At 40.7% G+C, this 27,760-nt stretch overlaps 1 protein-coding gene across 3 annotated transcripts; it reads right to left on the bottom strand.

Annotated features, from left to right (window-relative positions):
- Positions 1-27,321, bottom strand: Rest (RE1 silencing transcription factor). 3 transcript variants are annotated; one of them, XM_078021322.1, is made up of 4 exons: positions 26,980-27,321; positions 23,154-24,057; positions 11,770-11,853; positions 1-7,531 (listed from the first exon to the last, which is right to left on the bottom strand). In XM_078021322.1, exons 2-4 carry the CDS (start codon positions 24,046-24,048, stop codon positions 5,268-5,270), a joined length of 3,243 nt encoding a protein of 1,080 aa, XP_077877448.1. In that variant the 5' UTR covers positions 24,049-24,057; positions 26,980-27,321; the 3' UTR covers positions 1-5,267. The 3 variants fall into 3 exon arrangements, with proteins under 3 accessions (XP_077877448.1, XP_005320090.2, XP_077877449.1); XM_005320033.4 differs by lacking the exon at positions 26,980-27,321 and adding an exon at positions 26,050-26,788; XM_078021323.1 differs by lacking the exon at positions 26,980-27,321 and adding an exon at positions 26,216-26,788.
- Positions 27,322-27,760: the final 439 nt, after the last annotated feature.

Genomic DNA, 27,760 nt, shown 5'->3' with positions numbered 1-27,760 from the left:
TGGTTTTGAAGAATAAGATAGTTTTAATGTGTCTTTCCATAGAATGTCGATTATATAGAAAAAACAGAGCAGAGAAATCTGGCAGAAAACATCTTAATTAAGTGAAAAAAGTTAACATAATCAGGCTGGCTAGAAATATAGTTGTGTGGTGAAACACACACACTAAGGAGGCCCTGGTTCCATCTAAAAGTAAGACAGCAAGGTGACTCACACCTGTAGTCCCAGTTGACTCTGAAGGAAGAGGCAAAATGATCACCAAGTGTGAGGCCAGCCTCAGCAATTTAGCCAGGCCCTGTCTCAAAATAACAATAAATAGATCTAGACATAGCTCAGTGGCAGAGAGCACTCCTGGGTTCAATTCTCAGTATAAACAAATATGTAATTCTAGTGTAGCAGGTAAAGCATGAATGTATAGTTCATGTAAAAACAGGGTAAGGATCTGAGGACACAGCAAAGGACCAGAGGAAGACTCTGGGAACAACTTTGTACATTAAACATAAATTAATGACTTAAAAAATATTTTTAAAAGTTACATAAAGATTACCAAATCAGACTATCAATAGCATTTACATATTAAAAATAAACTTGCCACATATCCTAGTCAGGTATAAACTTCTATTTCCCTTGTCATAGATTCTACTATTCCAATAAAAATTAATGCTTTAGAAATTCATTGTGGGACTAGGGATGTGGCTCAGTGGGACAACACTTGCCTAGCTAGCATGCACAAGGCCCTGGGTTCAATCTCCAGCATTGGGAGGGGAAAAAAAGGCAGTTCATGGTGCTGTTAACTGTACATATCTGTAATTCCAGCAACTTTAGAAGCTGGGAAAGGATGATTCCAAGTCCCAGGCCAGCCTGCTAAATTTAGACCCTGTCTCAAAATTTAAATTTTTTCTTTTTTGCTATTAAGGACTAATGGGTGAGGGCGGGGTATGACAGTGAGTAACTCACCAATCCAAATACCAAGTATCTCTTTGCTCATGATTCAGGACTCAAGACTACTCACAGCATCAAAACAAAATACCATCACAATGCCTTGTTGCTTTGCATAGCCAGGGTTTCCTCAACTCACTCTCCCCTCTGGACTGCACAAACAAAAACGCCTAATGCCTTAACCTATAGCTTGGACTGTTTCTTTCCACTTCAGGGTAAGCAGAGTCTAAGATGATGATGTATCACCAACCCTGGGGTTTCATTTTCTTTTTTTTTTTTTTAATATTTTTAGTTGTAGATGGACACAATACCTTTATTTTTTGTAGTGCTGAGGATCAAACACAACACCTCACTTGTTCTAGGCAAGGCTTTACCACTGAGTTATGACCCCAGCCCCTTCATTTTCTTTTATACTCGAAAATGTACTAATCCCAGGCCTGCCACTGAAGAAATATGAACATTTAAACTGTATCCTTACCTGAAGTAGGAAGTGATTACTATGTAAAACTAGTGAATTTTTTTTGGTTTCCTCCCTACCTCCACTTCCCAAAATACAGCACATCTGATTACAGGTGTTGGACTGCTACCCACAGCACTGTTACTCCACACAATAAAGATTGCATGACCTTTCTACCTACAATTTTATCAGTTATATTGAGTTCAATTTCCTTGACTCTTATACCAATAATAAACAAAGGCATCATGCTTTTTAAAACTTTATTTCAACATAACTATGCTTACAGAAATACACTCACATTGGTTAATAGAATGCAATTTAAGTTTAACTTATCCTACACAATTTCAACCAAAAACTTGGTACATGGTTTAAGATTTTAAAAAGAATTTGCAATCTGGCCTATTTTTATCTATTACAAATGTATATAAAAGATCCGCCATCAAATGCTGCTAAAGAAAGCAGCAAGAACCTTGAGAAATATACCTTTGGTTTGCCTCAGAAAAATAACACGTATTGCACTGTAAAAGTTTATAAAATTGGTGCAACAAAACATTGTTGTTATGTTACAATGCCAGTTCAGAAAGTTCAGTAACTAATGGATGCAGAAGGGGATGGGAGGGTGCCTATGTACACATGTGGTACTATAAAAGCTATCTGATTTAATTAATATAGTATGTAGATTATAAATCTACACAAACCAAGATTCAGATATTTTCTTAAATCTGAATTAATACTATCAGCTCACTTCATCTGCTGAGGTCAACAACTGAACTTGACACACTGGCTTTAAGTTTTTTTGATATATGCAAAGTAAATTTCCTCCCCCAGCTTTTCAGTCCAGAAGTGACAGTATACTACATGCAAGGTATTCCTTCCATCTTCAACATTCATGGAGTGACATGTGATGAGGTTAACTGGGGTTTTAATTTGTATCAGCATGCAATGCAAACGGCCCCCAAAGTCAATGACCACATGCCATTATAAGTGACTACTTTAAAAAATAAAATGGCCCTTCTTGGAAGACTAGAGCAAAACATCCAGCTACAGTTATAAGAAGCCTTATCAAAACATTTTAGCTCCTTATGAATGACACCTCAATAAAAATAAAAGTAGCCCCCGAATAAGAAGCAGCTCTGATAAAGAGGAAAAATATAACTTAAATATATTGGAAACCAATGGGAATACAGGTTCAAAAATAATTAGATTTTCATGACTACCTAGGATTAGGCTTATAATGCATTCTAGTATTTCAAGTTTACCACTAGTTACTAAATACCAATTTACAAATAACATGTTTATTGTTCCTTTATCAAAAGAGAAAGTTCTAGCTTCAATTCTATTGTGGGGAGGGCACTAGAAAATACAAAGATTCAAACAGTTCCATACAAATATCACATTTTTCAAATGGAAGAACTCCCAACTGGACCAGAAGTTCCAATTACTAATATATTTTTCATTGAAACAATTTTTAAAAAGTACAAATACATGGCATTAAGGTTCAGGACCTAATATAGGCCTGATAATCAAGTCCTTGTTTTCTGGAAGAAAGGCCTCAAGTCCCAATCAATTTCCAGTAACAATGTTTTTACACATCAACTTAATAAGGGGTTTTAATTTCCTTCATATTTTTGTTTTCAGCATTCTAGTCTTAAAGGCTAGATTAGAAATTAGTTCAATTCCCCAGAAGGCAAATTTCTTTCCTTTACAGTATGAAAGAATCCAGAAAGACCTCTTCCCCAAGCAGATTCCCAATCTCTAATCTGTGCTTAAAATGAATCTTTTTCAATATAATGTAAAAGGTAACTTAGGTAAAATGTGCTCATTAACATTAAAAACTAGCTGTTAGGAAGACTTAACTAGCTGTATAATTTAAGGTTTAAAACATAAATATTTGCAGCTTGATCTCCTGCTGACAATGATTGTCGGAGCCTATAATTCAACATTTATAAATTCCCATTCATACACGCCAAACACACCATTATCACACAACTTACTCATGTCTTGAGAGAATCTTCTTAAAATTCTTTGGCCTCCCAGTCAATTCCAAGTTTGAGCAACTTTTAACTCAAACTTCACTCTAAGATTAACAAGTTTTCCACCCATACATTAATGCTTATCCTAATCTTTTATGTTGTACTGCCAAAATCTGAAACCTACCTCAAAGAGATCACCAGGTAAAAGAAAATTATCAAAATATTCACGAAGGGGGTTATTTCAAAATAGAACATGGGAGGTTGGAATTCAAGATTCCCTATTGGGATCATACTTTATTTTACTGAAATGAACTCCTAATGTTAATAAAAATCCTATGTTGGATTCTTTCATACTCTCTGGCAAATGGCCAAAGAACCTACAGAACAGTTTTGGAGTACACACCCTTTTTCATACAAAGTGCCCCTATAGGCACATCAGGATAGCTGCAATTCACTTGAGGCCTCACTTGTAGAAGAGGCTGTCATAGGGACAGCCAGGACACCCACTAGTTTGTGGAGATCCCTGAGAAAGTATGATTTTTAAAATCTGGACTGTACTGAAGTTCACCAGCCTTCTTCACTGTATTCACAGGAAGCTGCAGCTGACTTGCCAGAACTCACGCCATCTCTCATTCTAGATTTGCTGTATAATAGCTATGGCTTTGGAATCTCACAAGTGATGTCCCATACAACTTGAAGGAATGATTACGTCTCCTAATTCTAGGTTTGCAATTTCCAAATCTCAGTTACAGTTCTTTATTCAGCTAAGTAGCCACATGGACACCAACCATTTAAGATAATATTACAGTTAAGAAGTAACTGTACCATAACAGGCAAAAAAAAAAAAAAAATTAAAAAATAATGTAACTGATGGTTGGTATTTGAGATAAAAATGTGTTTTAAAAATAAAAACTTCTTGGTGTATTTATTGCAAAATCAAGAAAGAGAGCTGTGAATTTACTATATTCATTCAAAATAAATAACTTAATGTGAAATACAGATTCTGGCATAGGTATAAGATATGAAAATCATAATGAATGGATTGAACCTGCATGTTTCATTTGCTCACAAACTTGCACACACTATTATTCTGCAAAAAAGACAATTGCAGCAAAGAAAATAAAAACTGCCCTTTTGCAAACAAGCCTAAAAATATTCCTCTGACGAGGCCAAAATAAACATGCATATATATGTATAAAGTGTTACTGCTCAACACAAATGCTATTTCTAGAAAAATATAACTGCATAGGTTAAAAAAAACAAAAAACAAAAACAATGTGCAACATCTTAAGCCATTAAAGCACCAAAATAAAAAAAAAACCACCAAAATCACTGTTTTTATGACAATTAACACAAAATAATGATCAAAACTCAGGAAGTAAATACCTGGACTGATACAATGTCCACTGTTGGGCTAATTTTTCTTCAATTTAAATGTCTTTTTTCATCTCTAAAGAAATCTTAAAGTGCTAACTTTATATAAAGCAGGCAAATTGTTCAAGTAATTTGCTATTAAGCCAATTTTTATAGAGCTAAGTAAAAAAGGAAAAGTAAACTAAAGTGATTGAAGACAGACATAGAGAAAAAAAATGACAAGTTGTAAATGGACAAAGCAATAGAATGCTATTATATCATCATGGCCTTCTCGTTTCAGTTGAACATATAAGCTAAATAGATTTAGGTATCTGCTGGTTTTTAGTACACTAACTCCCTTGGATTTGCTAAAATTTATACAACAATCAATAGGTATATATGAAGTCCTAAGGAAAAGGATGCCTCTTAAAAATCAATACTCGACACTAATTAAAGCAATCTTAAAAGGTTTTTCTACTATTATAAATGAATATAAAAATTAATAGCTCTTACAAACTAAGAACTGGAACCTTGTCCCAATCTTTTAATTACTCCTGCCCTTTAGCTGCTTTTTCAAGGAAATACACATTAACCAAATGGCGATTGAGGTGTTTGCTGTAATCTTTTTCTTTCCTAAAAGAACGATCACAGAAGATGCAAACAAAATCTCCCCCAGTCCCTTTGCCTGCCAAGGCTTCTTTTGCATCTTTTGTACTAGCTTCTTGTGGAACTGGACGAGCCCCATGCAATCCAGAATCATCACTACCCTCTGACATGTTGTCACTTAGGTCACTTCCGTCATGACTGTGGATACCTTCATCTTCATCAATTTCCTGAGACTCATTTACTGTCATAGTAACAGGAGGTGAAGCCAGCACAGTTTGGGACACTGCTTCATGTTCGTCTATTGGTGGGGGAAGAAGCAATGGTGAAACTGGTTCTCCAACTGCTGAGTCTTTATCAGGGAGATTCTCTGCTGGGTTATGATCAGTGTCCATTTCCACTTCACAAAGCATAGCTGAGTCAGTCTGATGCTTATCAGCTAAAGTTTCACCCCCTGGCATATTCAACTTTTGTCCAGAAGATGAAACACTAGTACTAGATTCCTTGGTACAGGAATCGGCTACACTGTTCTCTGCTTCTTCTGTTCCTACTTTCAGAAAAGGATCTTCTTTGTTTCCTTCAACTTCTGAGAGTAATTTTTGGTCTTCTGACTCCTCCTCTCTTAAGTCTTCCTTTGGCAGTGGTGTTGATGATGCCAAAAGTTCCTGCGTGCTTTTATTTTCCTTTAGAATCTGGCTATCTTTAACAGGCACTAAGCCTACTTCAATAAGGACTTGCTCCTTACGTGTCATTTCACTCTGCATATTGGACCTTTCCTTTCTGTTATCTTTTCGGGGAGAAGTCTTTTTGGGAATTGGCTCATTGTGAAGAGGAGGATCTATGGGAGGAGACAGCTCCATCTGAGCAGTCTCCTTCTGAACAACTTCCATCTGAACAGACTCCATGTTAACAGGCCCCATCTGAACAGGTTCCATGGGTAGAGGCAACTCTATCTGCAGAGGCCCCTTCTGAACATCCTCTGTAAGAGGAGATTCCATAGGAGAGGGCAGCTCCATCTCAGCAGGCCCTTTCTGAACCTCTTCCATATGAGCAGACTCCACAGGAGGGGGCAACTCCACGTGAGAAGGCCCCTTGTGAACAACCTCCTCCATGTGGACAGTCTCCATAGGAGGGATCAGCTCCATGTGAGCAGACTCCTGGTGAACCACTTCCACCTGAGCAGGCTCTACTTGAACAAGCCCCTTCTGAAACACCTCCATGTGAGCAGGCTCTACTTGAACAGGCCCCTTCTGAACCACCTCCATGTGAGCAGGCTCTACTTGAACAGGTTCCATGGGTAGAGGCAACTCTACCTGCAGAGGCCCCTTCTGAACATCTTGAACAGGCCCCTTCTGACTAGTCTCCTTTTGAACAGGTTCCTTCTGAGAGGTGTCTTTCTGAGAAGGCTTGCTGCTTTTTTTACTTTGTTTATTTTTTAGGGTTTTCTTCTTGGTATTTTTCTTCACACAGGTATTTTGTTTTTTATTCTCCTCCACTTTGTTATCACCCTTTGGTACTTCCTGGCTATTTTTGGATTTACCTTCTATCTTCCTTTTCTTTTTTGTCATAGATTCCTCATCATTCACAGGATCATGCATGGAATGGGCTTCAGTTTCCATCTTCCTTTTGCTTTTCTTGGCTTTACAGGATTTTTCTGAATTATTTCTTGTATGCACATCCAGGTCTTTAGCTTCTGTTGCTGACTTGCGAGTTCTGGTAGTGACCTGAATCATTGAAACATTGCTACAAGGTTTTTTCTCTTTTGAAACATTATCTTTTTTCTCCACTTTTACAGACCTCTCATTTTTCTTTCCAGCTACATCCCCCTTTATTTTCGTTTGCTCTGTTTCTGTTTTTTCATTGGTAGTACTGTTATCAAGTAAGTCAGCCTCTCGCTTTTTGGTTTTCTTTAATTTCACTTTTGACACATCCATTGTTTTATTAGGACAAGTAGGATGCTTAGATTTGAAATGATACTGTAGATTACACTTTTTGGAAGCTGCATAGTCGCATACAGGGCAATTAAACTGCCGTGGGTTCACATGTAGCTCCACATGTTTTTTGAAGTTGCTTCTATCTGCTGTTTTGTAGTCACAGTGGGGGCAATTAAGAGGTTTAGGCCCATTGTGAACCTGTCTTGCATGGCGGGTTACTTCATGTTGATTAGAGGCCACATAACTGCACTGATCACATTTAAATGGCTTCTCACCTAAAGATAAATAAGAAATGTTAGAAGACAGATTAAAACAAATTCAAGATTTAAATATGCTCATAAGAAATTGTACATATAAAATAATCACAAACACTATTGAAAAGAATGTATCATGCACCTTGCATTTACTGTATTTATTTGTATAGCTTTTCTCTATCCCTTGACACTGATTCTCAAACCAAAAAATGTTCCATAAAGCTGGGCACAATGGCACATGCATATAATCTCACTGACTTAGGAGGCTGAGGCAGAAGAATCTTAAGTTCAACTTAAGTGAAGGGCTCAGCACCTTGGTGAGACCCTGTTTCAAACTAAAAAATTAAAAAGAGCTGATGATGCAGTTCAATGGTTAAGTACCCCTGGGTTCAATCCTCAGTACCCCACCCCTCAAAAAAGTTCCATAAAGTTAAGGCTCTGAAGCACCATTAAACAACTGAGATTCATCAAGAAATGGAATTACTCAACCGGGGGGGTGGATGTTAATTTTGAGGCAATGTCACTCAAGAGAAAATAATTCTAAACTTTTTTGTTAAGGGAAAACAAATGTATACAGAGTACATTATAAAATTCCCACACATTTTCTAAGATAAATCTTGGGAGAAATATCTTTTACTCTGGGAAACACTCCCAGGTTTTAAAATTCTGCTGTAGCCTAACATAAAGAGAAAGGTTTTCTCTTGAAATTTAAGCCTTTTGTTCATTATGGCAAGAGCTCAGTAAGTTTTACTCAGCATGCTTTCTAATGCCAAAGCTGCTATTTTAAAGTAAAAATATAGCTAAGGTAATTATTCAGAAAACTTCTGTGATTTTTTTCCTCTCTCACCTTTTCTATAAAATGGGCACTTACAACTAGATACACGAGAAGCTGCATACAAATAGATACTGTAACACAAGCAAACAGTCATAATCACAGATACATACAAAACCAGAACCACCCCCATAACCCAAATTAAAGGCATAAGAATAACACATTCTACCTGAATACATACCCATCTAGATCACTTTCTAGTAAATATTATCAAATGGTATCCATACCCCACTGGTCCAATGGAATGCATAGTAGAGAAATGGAAATTAACATTTATGAAAATTCATCTCTCAAACATTCTCAAATTCATATCAATCTTATAAGTTTTTCATAAAGCAAAAATTCAGAAATATAGCAAAACCATGTAGATGTTAAGCTTTCCATGATTAGAAAATTATTATATAATACTAAATCACAAAAATACACTTCTCCAGGTATGTCAGATTAGATATGTCACTAATTAGACAACTCTTTTTAATGTCAGAATGTGGTTTCCACAACATGCTACTCTATAGTTGACTCTACAGGGTCATGAATGATCTAAATGGAGACAACATTTCCTTAACATATGTAGATACAAGTTAGGCCAGGTGGGACATGCCTGAAATCCCACCCACTCTGTAATCCCACCCACCTGAATGGCTGATGCAAGAAGATACTGGGTTTGAGGCCAGCCTAGGCAATTTAAAAAGACCCCGTCTAAATAATTAAAAAAAAAAAAAATTGCTGGAGATGAATCTCAGTGGTACAGCATTTGCCTAGCTAGCATACATGTCTGGTTCCATCCCCAGGACATCACAAAAAAAGAGGGAAGGGTTGTTTTCTTGGTTTTATTCAGGGGTACTCTACCAGAGCAACATCCCTAACTCCCCGCCACCTTTTTTTTAAAAAAAAGGTGAAGTGTAGCTCAGTGATGGATCACCCCTGGGTTAAACCCCTAGTACCACAAAAAAGAAAAGCAAGCAAAATACCAAACATCAGGTAAATTCAAATATATTTGTTTCATGCAAAGATACTAACTCAGCAGGTACACAAGGCACCAAAAAAGGCAGCAGAAAGTTAATATGGCCTCCTAGGTTAATACTGAAGATTATAATTATAAAATGTAAACTATATAGCCAGATGCAGTGGTGCACACCTATAATCCCAGCAGCTCAGAAGGCTGTTTTAGGAGGATCATGAGTTCAAAACCAGCCTGAGCAACTTAATAAGGCCCTAAGCAATTTAGCAAGACCCTTATCTTAGGCTAGGGTTGTGACTCAGTCAGTGGTAGAGTGCTCGCCTAGCATGCATGAGGTACTGAGTTTGATCCTCAGCACCACATAAAAACAAAATAATGTGTCCAACTAAAACAAAAGATACATAAATAAATAAATATTTTTTAAAAAGAGCCTTATCCCAAAAATGGGTTGGGGTGGGGCGTGGTGGCACATTCCTATAATCCCAGTGGCTTAGGAGGCTGAAGCAGGAGGACAGTGAGTTCAAAGCCAGCCCCAGCAAAAGCCAGGCACTAAGCAACTCAGTGAGACCTCTCTAAATAAAACACAAAATACGGCTGGGGATATAGTGGCTCAGTGACCAAGTGCCCCAAATTCAATCCCCAGTAAGCCCCTATCCTGCCCAAAATGGGTTGGGGATGTGGCTCAGTGGTTAAGCACCTAAGTTCAATTCCTATACAAAAAATAAATAAATAAAATAAAGTGATCAGCCCTCTATATCTAAAGGTTTTGTATCCATGAATTTAAACAATTCCATATTTAAAGTATATAAGAAAAAGATTATGTATTTACTGAGTAGGTAGACTTTTTCCTGTCATTATTTCCTAAACAATAAAATATACTATCAATTTTAAAAAGAGACCATAAACATTTAATGAGTATACAAAAAGAACACAAGTATCATCATCCTAACCCAGTGACCCTTCATCACAATGGGTCCACTAGATGTGGCTTCAGATTAAACACATCCCAAGGAAGATATTAAGCTTTTAATTTTCAATTTACAAGTAATACAAAGAAGCTGAACGCAGTGATAGACGACACCCTTGTAATCCCAGGAACTTCAGAACCTAAGGAAAGAGGATTGCAAATTTTGAGGCCAGCCTCAGCAACTTAAGAGACCCTTTCTCAAAAATTGAAAAGGGGTGGGGATGCAGCTCACTGGTAGAGGGATGTTAAGTTCAAAAAATAAAAAATAAAAAAGGGACAGAAGAAAAGCAAAATGACATCATGAGAAAGCAATCAGACATCTAGAAGGGAAGACATTCCACAGGAAAAATGGCCATATTTCTTCAATGCCTTAATATTGCCTTCTGTAAGATGAGAATAGTAGAACTTTACAACATAATAATATTTATAAAGCTAAGATGAATTAACCTATATAAAGCACTTAAACATTTTATGTGTTGGCTAGAGTACAGCTATCCACATGACACAATGTCTACCATTAACCAAGCCTGATATTAAATCCAAGTTACCCTTGGAGAATGAAGTCAGGAAGTGTTCAGAAGTAATAAAACAAAAATTCTGATTAAGGGGCACAACCCGATAGCTCAGATTTAGAAGAACCCACATGTAGGGGTACATGCTTGTAATCCCAGCTATTTGGGAGGCTGAAGGGGGCCAATCATGACAATGTGGCAAGACTCTGCCTCAAAATAAAAAATATAACAGACTAGGGATGTAGGTCAGTGGGAAAGCATTCCTGACTTCATCCCCCAGTACTACAATAACAAAACAAAAAATCCTCCTAGAAAAATATGCATATAGAAAAAAAATTATATTCCGTTTTAGGAGTCCCACCCACAGAATTCAGGTTAACAATCCCCATTTAAAGCCGGACACAGTGGTGCATGCCTGTAATCCCAGCAATTTGGGAGGCTGAGGCAGGAGGATCTCAAGTTCAAGAGCAGCCTCAAAAACTTAGCAAGACCCTGACTCAAAATAATAAAATAAAAAGGGCTGGAGATGTAGCTCACTAATAAAAAGCACCCCTAGATTCAATCCACAGACTCAAAAATACAGCAAATAAGCAAGCAAGCTGGGCATAGTGAAAAAAACCCTACAATCCCAGAGACTCAGGAGGGTGAGTCAGGAGGACCTTAGAGGATCACAAGTTTTGAGGCCAGCCTGGGCAATTTTTGATACTGTCTCAAAATAAATAAAGCTGGGCATGGTGGTGTCTACAGCTTGGGAGGTTAACGCAGGGAACTGTAAGTTTGAGGTAAGCCTCAGCAACTTAGCAAAACCATGTCTAAAAATTTTTTAAAAAGGGCTGGGGATGTACTGTAGCTCAATGGCAAAGCACCCCTAGGATCAATCCCCAATACTAAAAATGATAACAAAAAGAACTTCTTTATAATAGTACTTTCTAAAAAAATAACATCAGCTTACTGAAAATGGTGGGAAAGTTCCCATTTTCTACCAACCTGAATGAGTACGCATATGTCTAGTTAGATGAGTCTTCTGAGAACTTGAATAAGGACAAAGTTCACATTTATATGGGCGTTCTCCTGCAAAACAATAACAACGAAAAGTTTTTAAATATAACAAAATAAGTCAAATACATTGTCACTAACAATGTAATAATATTCACTACTGACCACTATATAATAAAGACTTTTTCCTCTTATATCTATCAGAGCCTCAACTTATCAAACATCAGAAATATAAATGGTTCATTTTAGAATTTACTATATATATATTTTAACTTTGCTGACAAACTAAATACTGTTGGCTTTCTGAATTCTTATAGCCCTTTTCAATTTTTAGTGAATATATATATATATCCCATCCCCCATACCACTGAGTCACATCCCCAGCCCTTTGTGTCTTATTTTGAGACAGAGTCTTGCTAAATTGCTGAGGCTGGCCTCAAACTTCCAATATCCTCCTGTCTCAGTCTCCTAAATCACTGGGATCATAGGTATGAGTCACCATACCTGGCACAATGTCAAATATTATTACATTAAAAACTAAACTATTATCTGGCTAATGTATCAAGAAATATTTAACAAGAATTATTCTTCTGCCAGGTATGGTGGCACACACCTATAATCCCAGCAACTACAGAGGCTGAGGCAGGAGGACTGCAGGTGCAAGGCCAGCCTCAGCAACTCAGTGAGGCCCTAAGCAATTCATCAAGACCCTGTTTCAATATAGAAAATAAAGAGGGGTGGGGATGCGGCTCAATAGTTACATGCCCCTGGGTTCAATAGCATGGTGGTGCATGTCTGAAATGCGAGAGTCTCAGGAGGCTGGTGAAAGAGGATCCTAAGTTCAAGGTAACCTCAGCAACTCAAAGAGAACCTGCCCCCCAAAATAAATAAATAAATAGATAGATAGCTGGGAGTGCAGCTTGGTGGTAGAGCAAATACATTGTCACTAACAATGTAACAATATTCACTATTGACCACTATATAACAAAGACTTTTTTCCTCCTCTTTTCTAGCAATTGAACCAAGGGTTCATTTCCCAGCACCAAAAATGAAAAGAAAAAAATTCTACTCAAATATTCTGATGCTACTAGTTGGGTACTTTTTCTGATCCTTATAAATGATGAATCTACCATTTTGAAATCACTGGCTTAAAACAATAATATTCAAGTGAGGATGAGCTTACTTTAAACTAAAAATGCATGTAGTGATCATTACATTTATAACACAGCTATGTCACCAATTCTGAAAGAAATTATAAAGTCTAAGAACTGAAGTTAAGAGCCCAGTGATTTATTATTAAAGAACTTAATACTTGCTGGGTGCAGTGGCACACACCTGTAATCCCACAATTTGGGAGGCTGATGCAGGAGGATCACAAATTCCAGGCCAGTCTCAGCAACTTAGCAAGCCCTTAAGCAACATAGTGAGACTCTATCCCAAAACAACAACCAAAAAACCTCCACAACAATGGGCTGGGGATGTGGCTCAAGCGGTAACGCGCTCGCCTGGCATGCGTGGGGCCCGGGTTCAATCCTCAGCACCACATACCAACAAAGATGTTGTGTCCGCCGAGAACTAAAAAATAAATATTAAAAATTTTCTCTCTCTCTCTCTCTCTCTCCTCTCTCTTTAAAAAAAAAAAAACAATGGCTGGGGATATGGCTCAGTGGTTACACACTCTTGCATTCAATCCCCAGTACCAATAATAATAGTAATTTAATACTCCCTGCACATGGTAGCCCATGCCTGTAATCCCAGCTATTCAGGGGACTAAGGCAGAATGATTGAATCAAGTCCAGCCTTGAGCAACTTAGTGAGACCCCACCTCAAAATAAAATGAAATGAGCTGGGATTGCAGATCAGAGGTAGAGAATTGCCTAACATGTGCAAGGCCTTGTGATCAATCCGCAACACAGGGAGGAGGGTGGGGAATGTGGGCTATTCAGGGCAGTGGCCCATACCTGTGATCCCAGTGTTTCAGGAGGCTAAGGTACAAGGATCTCAAGTTTGAGACCAGCCTCAGCAATGTAATGAAACCCTGGGCAATTTAGCAATACCCAGCCTTAAAATAATTAGGACTTATTAGTGATAAAAATGTGCCTGGATTCAATCCCCAGTATAAAGAAAAATTGTTTTCATTAGCCTCAGGATAATAATTATGATCTTAGGCAAATTACTTAGGAGCCCAATTTCCAGTTTCCTCATCTATAAAAATATCAGAAGCTTCATTCCCATTATAGTGGTGTTTTTTGATTGTTTCTTTGCATTCTTGGGGATTGAACCTAGGGGCACTCCACCACTGGGCTGCATCGCCAGCCCTTCTTAGGCAGGTTCTCACTAACTTGCTGAGGCTGGCCTAAAACTTGTGAGCGATCCTCTTGCCTCAACATCCCAAGTTCCTGAGATTACATGTACCAACCAGCAAAGCTATTTTAAGAATTTGGATATTACATGTACAGCATTTAACACTGTACTTCGCACATGTGAAGCCCTAAATAACTATCCGTTATTGAGCCTGTGAGACACAGTTCAGTGTCTGAGCACTTCCTTGGTATGCAGAGGCCCTAGGTTCCATCCCCATAATGGGGGGAGGAGGATATCAGTTATTAACTTTGCCTACACAATAAAAACAGGACAAGGAAAAGATGGCATGAAACTAAAAATGGAAATGGACAAAAAACATGTTCCTAGTGACCATTCCATTGTAATTAGCTGGCAGGCTGGAGAATACATGGGTGGATGTTTAAGAGGGTGAGTGGACTGACTACTGCAGAGATGGATGAACAGAACCTTTGGTTATCAATCCACAATGGTTATCAATGCCCCTGGCGTACTTGTCTACCTAAATGAGATGGCTAGAACTCTCATCTGAAGGAAAGAAGCAATGCCCACTTCATCCTAATGAGTTTCTCATTTGCATTGGAGCTCCTGATCCCTTCCAGCACTTCCCAATTCCCTGGATTCTCTCTTTGCTCCTTTACTTCTATAAGCAATACATATCACTTATTGGTCATCCACTCAATAAATAGGCCAGAAGCCACAAGTCATGGGCGCTTTTTCCTGTGTGCATGGGGGGCCGGTGTGCATTTTCAGATATGGAAACTGAAGCTCAGAAACAAGCAAGCAGCCTATATGCTGTATAGACGGGGCTCACTATTTTCCCTAAGCCCAGAATGGGCCGAGGACCATCAGGCTTCCACACCTAAGCTGTGCTGCAAAATACCAGTCCCCCACATGGAGGACCCCATAAGGTGGAAACAGTCATCTCTCGCCAGAACTTCCCATCAAGGTCTCCACAACTGACTACCCCACACCCCATCCCCCTATAGCTCTTGATTCCAGGGAAGAATTAAGATAGTTTAAAGAATGTTAATGTATTTCTACATAGATATATAAATAGCCAAAGCATGTGAAGAAATGCATATCATCAATAGAAAAGAAAATCAAAACCACAAGATAGATATGCAAGTGCAATGGCACATACCTATAACCCCAGCAATTAAGGAGACTGAGGCAGGAGGAGCACACGTTGGAGGCCAGCCTCTGCTACCTAGCCAGGCCCTGGCCCTTGACATGTTACTAAGACCCTGTTCTCAAAATTAAAAAATAAAAAGGGCTGTGGGTATGGCTCTGTGGTAAAGTGCCCCTAGGTTAAATCCCCAGCGCCAAAAACAAATGAAAAAAAAAAATCGCAAAAATGAAGATTTAATTCTTACAAGAATAGGTTATAACCAGAAATAAAAAATTTGGGTTTTTTTTTTTCCCCTGATAGTACCAGGGATAGAACTCAGGGGAGCTGGGCTGGGGATGTGGCTCAAGCAGTAGCGCGCTCGCCTGGCATGCGTGGGGCCCGGGTTCGATCCTCAGCACCACATACAAACAAAGATGTTGTGTCCACCAATAACTGAAAAATAAACATTAAAAAAAAAAAAAAAAGGACTCAGGGGAGCTCTATTGTGGAGCTACATCCTCAGTCCTTTTTTTTTTAAACAGATACATTTTCTTTATACCTTTTATTCATTTATTTATTTTTATGTGCTGCTGAGGATTGAACCCAGTGCCTCAACATACTACTACGCAAGCGCTCTACACCAAGCTATAATCCCAGCCCCTGTTTTTTTTCCCCTTTTCGATAAAATAGGGTTTCCTTTAAAAAACTGTCCAGACTGCCTAGAAATTGTGATCCTCCTGCCTCAGTCTCCTGAGTTGCTGGGATTAGGAGTACACCACCAAACCCTAGGTTAACATTACTGGAGAGTTTTAGGATATAGAGAAATTGGAGATCTCATTCACTGCAAGGCCATTTTGGAAAACAGCTTGGCAGTTCCTGAAAGGTTAAATGCCAACAAAAACAAATAGCATACAGTACTGTAGTTCGATTCTTAGGTATAACCTAAGAGAAATACAAAACTATCCACACAAAACTTATACATACATAATATGTTCATAGCAGTATTATTCCTAATAGCCAAAAAAAATGAAACAAAAAAATATTCACCAACTGATGTATGGATAACAAAATGCCATGTACTCTTATAATTTGGTAGTAAGAAAAAATAAACAGGCTGGGAATGTAACTCAGGGGTACAGCATAAGCTAAGAATGTGCATGCTGAGACTATTCCTCTCCAGTACTGTTAAAAGAAAAAAACAATTAAAAATAGTCGAGAGCTATGTTGCACACCTATAATCCTAGCACTCCAGAGGCTGAGGCAGGAAGATTCCAGTTGGAGGTTAACCTGGGCAACTTTAAAAAGGGATGGGGATATAGCATAGTGGCAAAGCATCCTTGGGTTCAATCCTCAGTACCAAAGTGTAGTAGTAGTAGTGGTAGTAATACGGACAACAGAGCTATGAAGTAGCTTTGCGACACATGCATTGGCCACAGGTTCAACTTCCTATAATGCTTTTTTGAAAAAAGAAAAAAGATTTAAAAGTAAATTATCCTTAAGTGATCTTTCATGTTAATCTATAAAGATGCTTTCTTTTTCTGTTACCTTTGTTTTGAATTACATCTTTTTTTAAATATTTACATCCCAAACAGTTCCCTAAATTACTGAGGTTGGCCTCAAATTTGCAATACTCCCCTGCCAAGAGTCTGGGATTATAAACTTGCACACCCCACCCCCAGCTTTTTTTTTTTTTTTTCCTACTGGGCACTGAAACTAGGGGTACTTTACCACAGAGCTACAGCCCCAGCCCCCCTCACTTTTTTGGGGGGATAGGGTCTTGCTAAATTGCCCAGGCTGGCTTTGTATTTGCAATGCTCCTGGCCTCAGCCTCCCAAGTCACTAGTACTTTTAAGTCATTTCTAATATAGAAGAATATGGAAAATGTACAATTGCACAAACTAAACATAACTCTTCTAGAGCTAGGCATGGTAGGACATACCTATGATCTCAGTGAACCCAAAGCAAGGCTGAGGCAGGAGGATTTCTAGTTTACAGTCAGTCTCAGCAAGTTAGTAAGGCCCTAGGCAACTTAATGAGACCCTGTCTCAAAATAAAAATAAGGGCTGGGGATGTGGCTCAGTGGTTAAGTGCCTCTAGGTCAATCAACAGTACCAAAAAGCCAACAACAAAAGCCTACTCTTCTAGAAAGCTGAGTTAAGCACTGATTTTTCAGTCACACACACGGAACAAACAAGTTACCTTTTAAGTTAGAACTTGTAAACTGGTTAAACATCACAAAATTCAATTCCCAGTACAACTCCCGCTCAAAAAAAAAAAAAGCAAAATTAACAGTTTTCATGTAAGAGGTCAGTTTAAACAAAAAGTAATCCCTAGTTGCCCTCCCCACAACAATGATAATTACCTGTAGAATAATGAGATTTCTGACCTTCTATATGACCTCAGGCACAGCATTCAAATCTATGTTTTTCACTATAAATCTATGGTTTTCACTATTACCATATAGTGTTCCCCAATGGAATGTTCAAGATTAGCATAGGAAAAAGGGCCCAACGGTGTGCACTCAGTGAGAATGGTATAAATTCATTAAGTCAGAGAACTAGGCTACCTAATAGTACAGAGGAAATAAATGATTCCAGCACTCATTTTCTCTCTATTCTAGATTAATTTTTTTATAAACATATTTTGAGAATGATACATTTCATATAATATACTCTCAGAATTTATATTATCAAACTATTATCCTTTAATTTATGTAGTAAACTAAAAAAAATGTAAAAAAGAAAGAAAAGTAAAAGAAAAAAAGAAAAGTACATGGAGGAGATCACAATGAAAGTAAATATGAGGGGAGGGGAAAATCACTTTTCTCCTTTTGCAGTACTTTTGAACCCAGGGAGACTCTACCACCTCACTAAGACCCCGGAGTCATTTTATTTTTGAGACAAGAGTTTCACTGAAAAGCTAAGGCTGAAAATTAATTAATTAATTAATTAATTAATTAATTAAATTGATGAGTTTGGCCTCCAACTTGGGATCCTGGTCTCAGTCTTCCCAGTCACTGGAATTATAGACACATGCCACAAACTGCCAGGAAAAAAAAAAAAAAGTCACTAAAAAAAAAAAAAAAATGTAAAGCAAGATGTTCCAGTTACTCAGGAGGCTGACACAAGAGGATCCCAGGTTTGAAGGCCAACCTTAGTTACTAAAAGTGACCCTGTCTAACTCAAATGGGTGCGGAGGTGGGGGCGGGGAGACCAAGGGTGTACTTCAGTTGTAGAGCCCACTGGGTTAAATCTCCAGGATCCCCCTATAGAAACTGAAGTTAAGTCAGGTGCAGTGGTGCCTTGCTATAATGCCAACGAATAGAAGGATGAGGCAGGAGGATGACAAGTTGGAGACCAGTCTCAGCAATTTAGAAGACCCTATTTCAGAAAAGAAATTAAAAGGACTGGAAATGTAGCACAGTGGTAAAACCCCTGACTCAATCCTCAGAACTGCACCTCCCTCAAAAAAAATAAAATAAATTAAAAAAAAAAAGAGGGGAAACAGTTACAGATGATACAGTACATGCATAAAATGCAGTAATTACAAATTAGTCATCATGGCTGGGGATGAGGACCTGGGTTCAATCCCCAGTACTGCCAAAACAAAAAACAAAAAACACACACCAACAGCAAAACTTCCTGTTCTCTCCTTATTCCATTTTTTTTGCCTATCTAAAACTGCTCTTACATCAACAAAGTTAAATTTGCTGTTTCATATTTTAAAAATATGTATTTAAGGGCTGGGGATGTGGCTCAAGCGGTAGCGCGCTCGCCTGGCATGCGTGCGACCCGGGTTCGATCCTCAGCACCACATACCAACAGAGATGTTGTGTCCTCCGAGAACTAAAAAATAAATATTAAAAATTCTCTCTCTCTCTCTCTCAAAAAAAAAAATATGTATTTAAAAATTTATATTTTTAGCTTTTGGGGGAAATTATCAAAATTGTTTGGTAACCCAACATCTCTAAGGTTAGTCATTACCTGTGGGATCAACACTATCAGTTTTTGCTTGTTCTTTTAAGAAGGGTCTTGCTATGTTGCCCTAGCTGACCTGAAACTTCTCTGGCTTCAATGATCCTCCCTCCTGAGTAGCTTCGACTATAGGTGCATTCTATAGATAAACAATCTTAAATTAGAATCTGAAGTTCCAGAAAAACTGTTAAATGAATATGAAGTACTTATGAATGAAGAATATACAGTATTTGGGTTTAAAGGTGAGGGGATGGGGATGTAGCTCAGTGGTACAGTGCTTGCTCAGCTAATGTGAGGGCCTGAGTTCAATTCCCAGTACTACAAAAAGACTGATTGTAGATGAGGTTAGTTTAGTCTAACCCTTTGTCTAATACATACCGTAAGTGATGAATGGAGTTAAGATTCCCAAATAACTTCCCTCCCCTATAGTATGTATTTTTGTAATGTTTGGACTTCGCATTTATTCATTCATTCATTCATTCATTCATGGTACTGGGGATTGAACCTAGGTGTGCTTAACCACTGAGCCACATCCCCAGTTTTTAGTTTTTATTTTATTTTTGTGGTGCTGGGGATTGAACTCAAGGGCTTGTGCATTCGAGGTAAGCACTCTACCAACTGAGCTATATCCCCAGCCCTTAATTTTTATTTTGAGACAGGGTCTCACCAAGTTGCACAGGGCCTCACTCACCACTGGCCTCGAATTTGCAATACTCCTGTCTCAGCCTCCCAAGTTGCTAGTATTACAGGTGGACGCCACCACACCCAGCTGAACTTTACTTTTGAATGGAATGGTTACAAAGCATGGTGACATCACAGTTACAACAAATTTCAAAGACTGGAAAATTTTTCCTGGACTACATTTTAAATCTTTCAACACATCTGCTGGGGCCTGGAAATCTTTGGGGTCCTTCTTGCAATGGAATTTCTGTGGCTTTTGTTATTGGTACTGGGGACTGAACCCAGGATGCTCTACAAATGAGTTAATCTCCAGCCCTTTTTTCCTTTTTGTGAGGCAGGGTTTCTTTATGTTGCAGAAGCTGGCCTAGAATTTAAGAGTCTCCTGCCTCGGCCTCCCGAGTCCCTGAATTACTGTATGAGTCACCCACAGCCCTTATTTTGGCACAGGGGCTGGCTGAATTGCCCAGGCTGGCCTAGAAATTGCAACCCTCCTGCCTCAGCCTTCAGAGGAATTACTAGCAAATACCACTGGGCACATGGAATTGTAATTGTAATGGAATTTCACCTGCAAGTTTTAATTAAACCCCATTTACCTATGGGATTCTGTTGTGTGGGGTGCTAACCCTTACAAAGGAAACCGGATATAGACAACACTCCACAGCCCCTTTTCATCTCTTATCCAAAGAGTACAATACTAGGTTACTCTTTATCCATTTTGTTCAGACCAGTCATAAGCCTCAAAACTACTAACTTTTACCAAGAAAATATAACAGAAATGTAAAAGTTAAACAACAAAAAGAAAAGGGAAGGAAGGAATGTGAAAATTAACTATTGAAAGACATTTTTTTTAATGTCATTTTTTTATAAAAATGGAGACCCCACAGTAAGCTGGGCACAGTGGCACACACCTATAATCTCAGTAGCTCAGGAGGCTGAGGCTCTAAGCATTTTATCGAGATTGTTTAAAAAAAATAAAAAGAGCTGGGAATGTGGCTCAGTGGTTAAGCCTCTGTGTTCAATAGCCAGTATTAAAAAACATAAAAAGGACAAGGCATGTAGTTTACTGGTAAACACCCCTGGTTCAATCCTCAGTACAAAAAAAAAAAAAAAAAGAAGTGAATAATTTGAGGCAGCCTATAATCAACTACCTGAAGAGTTGGCAGGAGGATTCCAAGTTTGAGGCATGGGCAAATTAGCAAAACTTTTTCTCAAAATAAAAAGGGTATTGGGGATGCAGTTCAGTGCATGTGTGAGGCCCCAAATTCAATATCCTGTACGAGGGAGGGAGGGAGGGAGGGAATAGAGAAGAGAGGGCAGGAAGGAGAATAATCGACAGTGTTGGAGAGAAATGGGAAGTGACTGCTAAAGATGAGGGCTTTTCTGATTTAAAAAAAAAAAAAAAAGTCCTAAAACTGACTATTTTAGGTGATGGCTGCACAACTCTGAATACACTAAAACCTGTTGAATTCAACTCTCTACCGTATTATATTGATTCAGGTTATTAGTAAGTATATTCCAAAAAGTCACCACTTAAAAAAAAAACTCAAACATGCAAAATGTGATAAAATAGTGAAAACCATTGAGAGTAGATAATGGGTACATGCTTCTTAGTATTTTCTTTTTTTTTCTTTTCTTTTTTTTTATTTTTTTTTAAGTTTTTTTTATTGGTTGTTCACAACATTACAAAGCTCTTGACATATCATATTTCATACATTAGATTGAAGTGGGTTATGAACTCCCAATTTTTAGTATTTTCTTTACGTCTGAGGAATCTGAAATGTTTTTCTTTTGGGGGGCTGGAAATTGAATCCAGGGATGTTTTATCATTGAGCTACAACCCCAGTTACTTTTGTTTTTTTGAGACACAGTCTTGCTAAATTAACAAGGAGACTGGCCTTGAACTGTAATCTTCCAGCCTCAGCCTCCCAAATAGCTGGGATTATTGGCGCGTGTGGCCACTACCCTGACAACTTCTCATATTTTTAAAGAAAGTTCAACACTTCTTAGTGTTAGGGATCAAATCCAGGATCTCAGGCATACCAAGTAAGCACGTGCTATACCTAGTTACACCGGTGGCTGGGAAGATAACATCAGAGATTTAACCCAAGAGTACTCCACCACTGAAAACACTCCCAGCCCATTTTATTTTTTATTTTAAGACTGGGTCCAAGTTGTCCAGCTGGCCTGTAACTTGCCATCCTCCACCCTTAGCCTCCCCAGTCACTGGTTGATTATAGGAATGCACCACCACCCTTGGAGAACCTTCTCAATTCTTGATAGTGTTGTACTTAGGGACTAGAAATGTTCTCTTAACCTGAATGCATTAGAACATGGTACATATAACTGTTTCTGAAACAAAAATAGTTCTATATCCACATTTGTTTTCTTAGGAAAATGATTTCAATCGGGAGATCTCATACATCTTTTAAAAACTAATTTCTCACTAGACATGGTCACGCACACCTGAAATCCCAGGGACTTGGGAAGCTGAGACAGGAGAATTGCAAGTTCCAGGCCAGCCTGGACAACTCAGCAAGACCCTTTCTCAAAAAACTCCAGGGAGGCTGAGGCAGGAGGATCACAAGTTCAAAGCCAACCTCTGCAATTCAGCAAGGCCCTAAGCAACTATGGCTCAGTGGTTAAGTGACCCTGGGTTCAATCCCCGCCTCCCCTCAAGGCTGGGGATGTTGCTTAGTGTTAGAGCACTCTTGGGCTCAATCATTAGAATCTCAAGCAAACAAACAAACAAAACCTAACTTCTTATATTTCATGGTTTTAGGGAGAATTTTCTGGGTTTTTTTGTTCTGCTTTTGTTGGTACAAGAGATTCAACCAAGGACTTGATGCCATGTTAGACGAGTGCTCTATATCCCCAGCCCCTAATTTCTCACATTCTGATATTTTGGGAATAAAGACAAGTTGTTCCACTTAGGAACTCAATACCACAAGTCAAATGCTTTTACAAGTGAGGTTTTTGTTAAATGCTGCTATGGAAGATTAATTATTGGATTTTCCTTTTGTATAAGCCCTCAAGTCTTTTAGGAAACTATGCTACATCTTAGCTGTGTTCAATGTCACATACATACATCTACAAACTTAAAAGCAGTCTAATTTAGGGAAATAGTTTTTAGAATATAAATAATTTGTCCAAGGTTGCAAACAGAGGAAATGATGCAACCTGCATCCCTTTTCTGAAGCACTATTTAGCAGACCGTCAAATTGGAAATCAGAAACAAGAGTTAAATTTATGGCCTAGAAAACGTCTCTTACCTGTATGAGTTCGAACGTGCTGAACATAATTGTTTTTTCTGTCTGAAAAATAGTTGCATTTACCACATGTGTATACTTTCCTTGGAAAATGGTTTCTTAAGTGTTTCCTCCAGTGATACTCGCTTACTGTTGTATAAGTGCAAATGATGCACTTGTAGACTCGCTCGTTATCTCCAGCTCTTGTGTGGTGTTTCAGGTGCGCAGTATAGTGATCATATCTATTGGTATTGTAGCCACATCGGTCACAGCGAATGGGGCCCTTAGAGAAATCTCCCTCTTCAGCAGTGGAAGAGCCAGATTCTCTGGCTTTTGCTTGCTTCTCTGCACTTTCTTCCACAAAAAACTTCTTGGCACTATGAACTCTGATATGATGCACAAATTGTTCTTCAGATTCTGCTTCATATTGGCATGGCTTACAGCGAAAGGGTTTGGTCTTCAAGTTCTTGCATTTGTCCTCTGCTCCAGGTGTTTCATTAGGAAGATCTTTATTTGAGCTGTAAATTTCTGGGGCAGCTGATGCCTCAAATACAGGCTGTGGTTCTACAACATTGACTTCCAAACTTCTCAGTTCCATGTTTTCGAGTCCATTAGGTTCACCTTTTATTTCAGGAGATTCCTCAAGTCCTTCTCCATCACTATCTGAAAAGTTGTTATCCCCAACAGGCATCAATTCTGCCATCTGTCTTTCTTCACCAACCAGGTAATCACAGCAGCTGCCATTCACTTCCCCAGTTAAGGCCACGTTTGCTAGCATGATAAGCTGAGGAGCAGCCAGTTCAGCTTTGGAGAGGTCATGCAAGTCATACATGTCGTTGGGCAAGGCCATGCCAATGTTGCCACTGCCAGTGAACAGCCCTCCTCCTCCAGAAGACTGCCCCATCACCTGGGTAGCCATAACTGTATTCTGAATTAGGAACAACAACAACAAAAAAGAACACAAGAGCAACAGTTTAAGCACAATGCTTAGGAGCCTAAAACCAAAGCATCATTCTAATTCTGCTCTTTTATTTGGGGGGGGGGGTGGGTAGGTACAGTACTGGGGGATTGAATCCTAGGGTACTTTATCACACTGAGCTACATTCCCAGTGAGACTGGGTCCCGTAAAGTTCTAATTTTATTATTTAATACTGTCCATTTGCTTTTTCTGAGACTGGATGCGGCTAAATAGCTTGGGTCCTCCCTAAATTTCGGAGGCTGGCCTTGAACTTGTAATCCTCCTGCCTCAGCCTCCCAAGTGGCCATGACCCCCAAAGTTCTAATTCTTCCTAACTGAAAACTACATAGTTCTCAATATAACCTCCAAAACTCAAATGAGTTTTGATAACTTCTAAAAAGAAACCTTAAAATAGTTTTGTTAATTCCCAATCTTCTTACTTGAGTCACATACAAACTTCCTCTACCCCTAAAGAAAATTCTACCAATTGTTTAACATAATTCATTCATCAACTAGGTCTACCACTGACAGGCAAGTGCACTTTTTTTTTCTGGTGGTGGTGGGGAAACTTACATTCATTTTTTAAAAATTATTTTTATTGTAGGTGGACACAATACCTTTATTTTGTTTATTTATTTTTATGTGGTGCTGAGGATCGAACCCAGTGCCCCAAACGTGCCAGGCAAATGCTCTACCACCCAAGCACAACGCCAGCCCCCTACACTCATTTATAATGTTAATTAAAAACTGTTTAAGCTCAGTGTTGGTGGCATATGCCTGTAAAACCAACTACTCAGGACTTAAGGCAAGAGAATCACAGGTATGACACCCTCTCAAAATAAAATGAAAAAGGGGTAGGAAGTAGTTCAGTGGTAGAGCACTTACCCACCATGTGCAGTGCCCTATGTCTGATTCCCACTATAAGGGAAAAAAATATAATTTTAAAAACCCAACACACTAGTAGTAAACTATTTTCCTTCCAACTTTCCTCTTCAATACTTCAATGGCCTGAATTAGAAAGCCAAGAAATTAACAAGCCATTCTGTGCATGTGTAAGTACACAAGTCTGGAAGGAAGCCTATAATAACTGGTCAATTTAATTGAATTTCATGTGAACGCAACTAACTTCAAAAAGAAGAAAAAAAAACTGCGAGACAGTACCACTTAGTCTCAATTTTTTGATGACTCCCCACATTTAAAAGCGGAAAAAAAGTATGGGCCTCTTTTCCTATGAAAAGGGAAGTTTGGTTTATTCGAAACTTCACAAATGAAGGTCAACATTTTTTTTTTCAAACCCCCTAATAAAACAATCGCACAACTCAACGCCACAATCAGCAACTTTCTTCCATTGTGCTTGACTTGGCCTACTTGCCCAGTGGAAGCCATTACAAGATCACCTTCCTGAAAACAAGTTGGGTTTTTAACTGATCTTAACCAAGTTACTTTCCAGTCTAAAAGGTGCTAGTCTCCAGCCTGTGCCTTTCTGCAAATCAGAAAAAGCAAAGACACAGAACTAAATAATAAAGTTAAACCGAAAGATAAAAAGCAATCCATTCCACCCAAGTGTATAAACCCGTTTAGTTATTTGCACCAACAAAAGTTGGACTCAAATGCCATCACAGAGAACGGAGGGCAAAGCAGTTCCAAGGCTTAACAGCACAAGCTATTCGGAAATTTAACCCAACATCGACCTTCCCAACCCACCCTGCCCACGACTCTTACAGGAATTTTAACATTTGTCAGGAAGACCGTTTGGGCACTGCCTGAAAGCCCAACGTGTTGCACGAAATTCCTATGTGCTGCTGCCACCGGCGCCTGCCTCGGCGGCGGCATTCCTAACTGAAATAGGCATTCGGCCATTTTCTCAAAATACCAAACACAAAGCAGCTCTCTGCAAACTCGGGAGCTCTCGCTTCCTCACCGCTCCGCCCGCTCCCTGCACACATTCGCCCACCAACTCACCGGGCTTGCCCCCACCGCTCGTCCTGAACCTCTTCCTGTGCTCCCCCAATTCAAACGGTGGAGGTGAGCAAACTCGGGGCTCCGATCCCCAACTGAGTCCTTCCCGAGAGAGACAGCCCCCTCCGCGGCCCACGGGCCCGAGTCCGGGAAAAGGGCGGAAAGTTACCGTGTGGCCGGCGCCCGAGCTCCGCCGACCGCCCGGCTCGCCCTCCGCGGAGGCTCCGCGGGCGCCCTCCGCAGGCGCGGACCCGAGAGCCAGGGGGCCCCACGCGGGCCGCCCCCGCGCCCCGGAAGTTTGCTAACTTCACTCCCCCACGGCGCCCGGCGGGACAAGCGCCCCGGCCCTGCCAGCGCGGGCCGCCGGGCGCACAGGGCCGCGTCCTGGGGCAGTCGGAGCGCAGAAATCGCTGTCCAGCCCGCTGGCGGCACCGCCCGAGCCCGGGGGCTGACTCAACCCGCCCCGCCGCACTCAACGGCGCCTTCCGGCGAAGCGACAGGCTGGGGGAGGGGGCCCACAGAGCGGCGGGCCGGCGCGGGGCTGCGGCGGGACCCGGAGGCTGGAGATGAGGAGGAAGTTTCAGGACTAGGGCCCCGAGCAGCTCCGCTCTTGGCCTGAAAGTCTAGACTGGCGGGGCGTGCGGGCCCGCGCGGAAGCGGCGGCCTTCCTCAAATGGGGAGGGGGTCCCGGAGACGTGCAGCTCTCCACCAACGCCCCCGGCCCAGCCCCGGGCCGCCGCCGTGTAACCCGATCCCGCTCGGCCGCCCGCCCCCGCCCGGCGCGGCGGCCGTCGCCGGAGCCACAGTATCTGCAAATCAGCCCTGGACAGCGCCTCGCTCCGCGTCCTTCCGCGCCCTCCCCCTCCCGCGGCCGCCGCGGCCGCCTGGCCCTCCCCCACCCCGGCCGAGCCCCCAGCCCCGCGCCGCCCTTACCGGTCTTCCTCGTAGAGGGGGAACTGGCGACCCGGCGTCGCCACCCCTCCGCCGACTACTTTTCTTTGTTGTTGGAGTTTTAGGAGAGGGGGGGAGGGGTGGAAAAAGTTGGGCGCTTGGGCTGTCGAGGCCCTTAAAGGCCAGGAGCGGGGCTGCAGAAAGTGCTCAGGCCGCCAGCCCTCGCCCAGCCGTCCGGGCTGCCGCCGGGGTCTGGGGCCAGGGGCCTCGGCGGCGCTCGGCCTGCTGCTGCGCCGCGAGCTCGCGGGAGCCGCACATTCCAACACAGGACGCTGTGCCGCGCACCAGCCCGCGCCGCCGCCGCCCGCCTGCGGAACACGCCCCCTCCGCCGCCCGCGCGCGCCCGCGGGACACGCCCCCTCTGCCGTTCGCGCGCGTGGCCGCTAGGCGCGCCCCGCCCCTCGGAGAAGGGCAGAGCTCCTGGCTTGGGTCGGGTGGCTAGGGGAGCGCCCAGGGGGGAGCCGCACCTAATCCACCAGGCCGCTCACTCCTGCCCTGAGGTCACAAAAGGGGCGGGCCCCTCTCCCTTTTCTCGATTTCTTTTATAAACAAACAACAAAAGTTACCCGGAGCCCTGGCGTGCTTGCATGAGAATAGAGCTGTTAAAAGAAAAATGTGCAGGCTTTGACCATTCTTTACAACTATTGTCACCGGCCTCTCAAGTCGAAAGCGCTGGAAAATGCCCTTCAGAATCTTTTTAACTCTCCACCCATCCTTACCTTAGCTAATTAAGCTTAGTTTTAAGCTTCTGGAGTAAAATGCC

The sequence above is a fragment of the Ictidomys tridecemlineatus genome, chromosome 9, assembly GCF_052094955.1.
Source record: "Ictidomys tridecemlineatus isolate mIctTri1 chromosome 9, mIctTri1.hap1, whole genome shotgun sequence".
NCBI lineage: Eukaryota > Metazoa > Chordata > Mammalia > Rodentia > Sciuridae > Ictidomys > Ictidomys tridecemlineatus.
Note: the sequence above shows the minus strand (reverse complement) of the source record. Positions and strands in the feature narration are given on the sequence as shown.

What these genes read in the sequence shown, in the direction of transcription:
- Rest (XM_078021322.1), bottom strand. Translation starts at nt 24,048, where the DNA reads ATGGCTACCCAGGTGATGGGGCAGTCTTCTGGAGGAGGAGGGCTGTTC. An exon ending in GCACGTTCGAACTCATACAG is followed by an intron (nt 11,854 to 23,153) that starts GTAAGAGACGTT and finishes ATTGTTTTGCAG; the next exon opens with GAGAACGCCCATATAAATGT. An exon ending in ACATATGCGTACTCATTCAG is followed by an intron (nt 7,532 to 11,769) that starts GTTGGTAGAAAA and finishes ATTTATCTTTAG; the next exon opens with GTGAGAAGCCATTTAAATGT.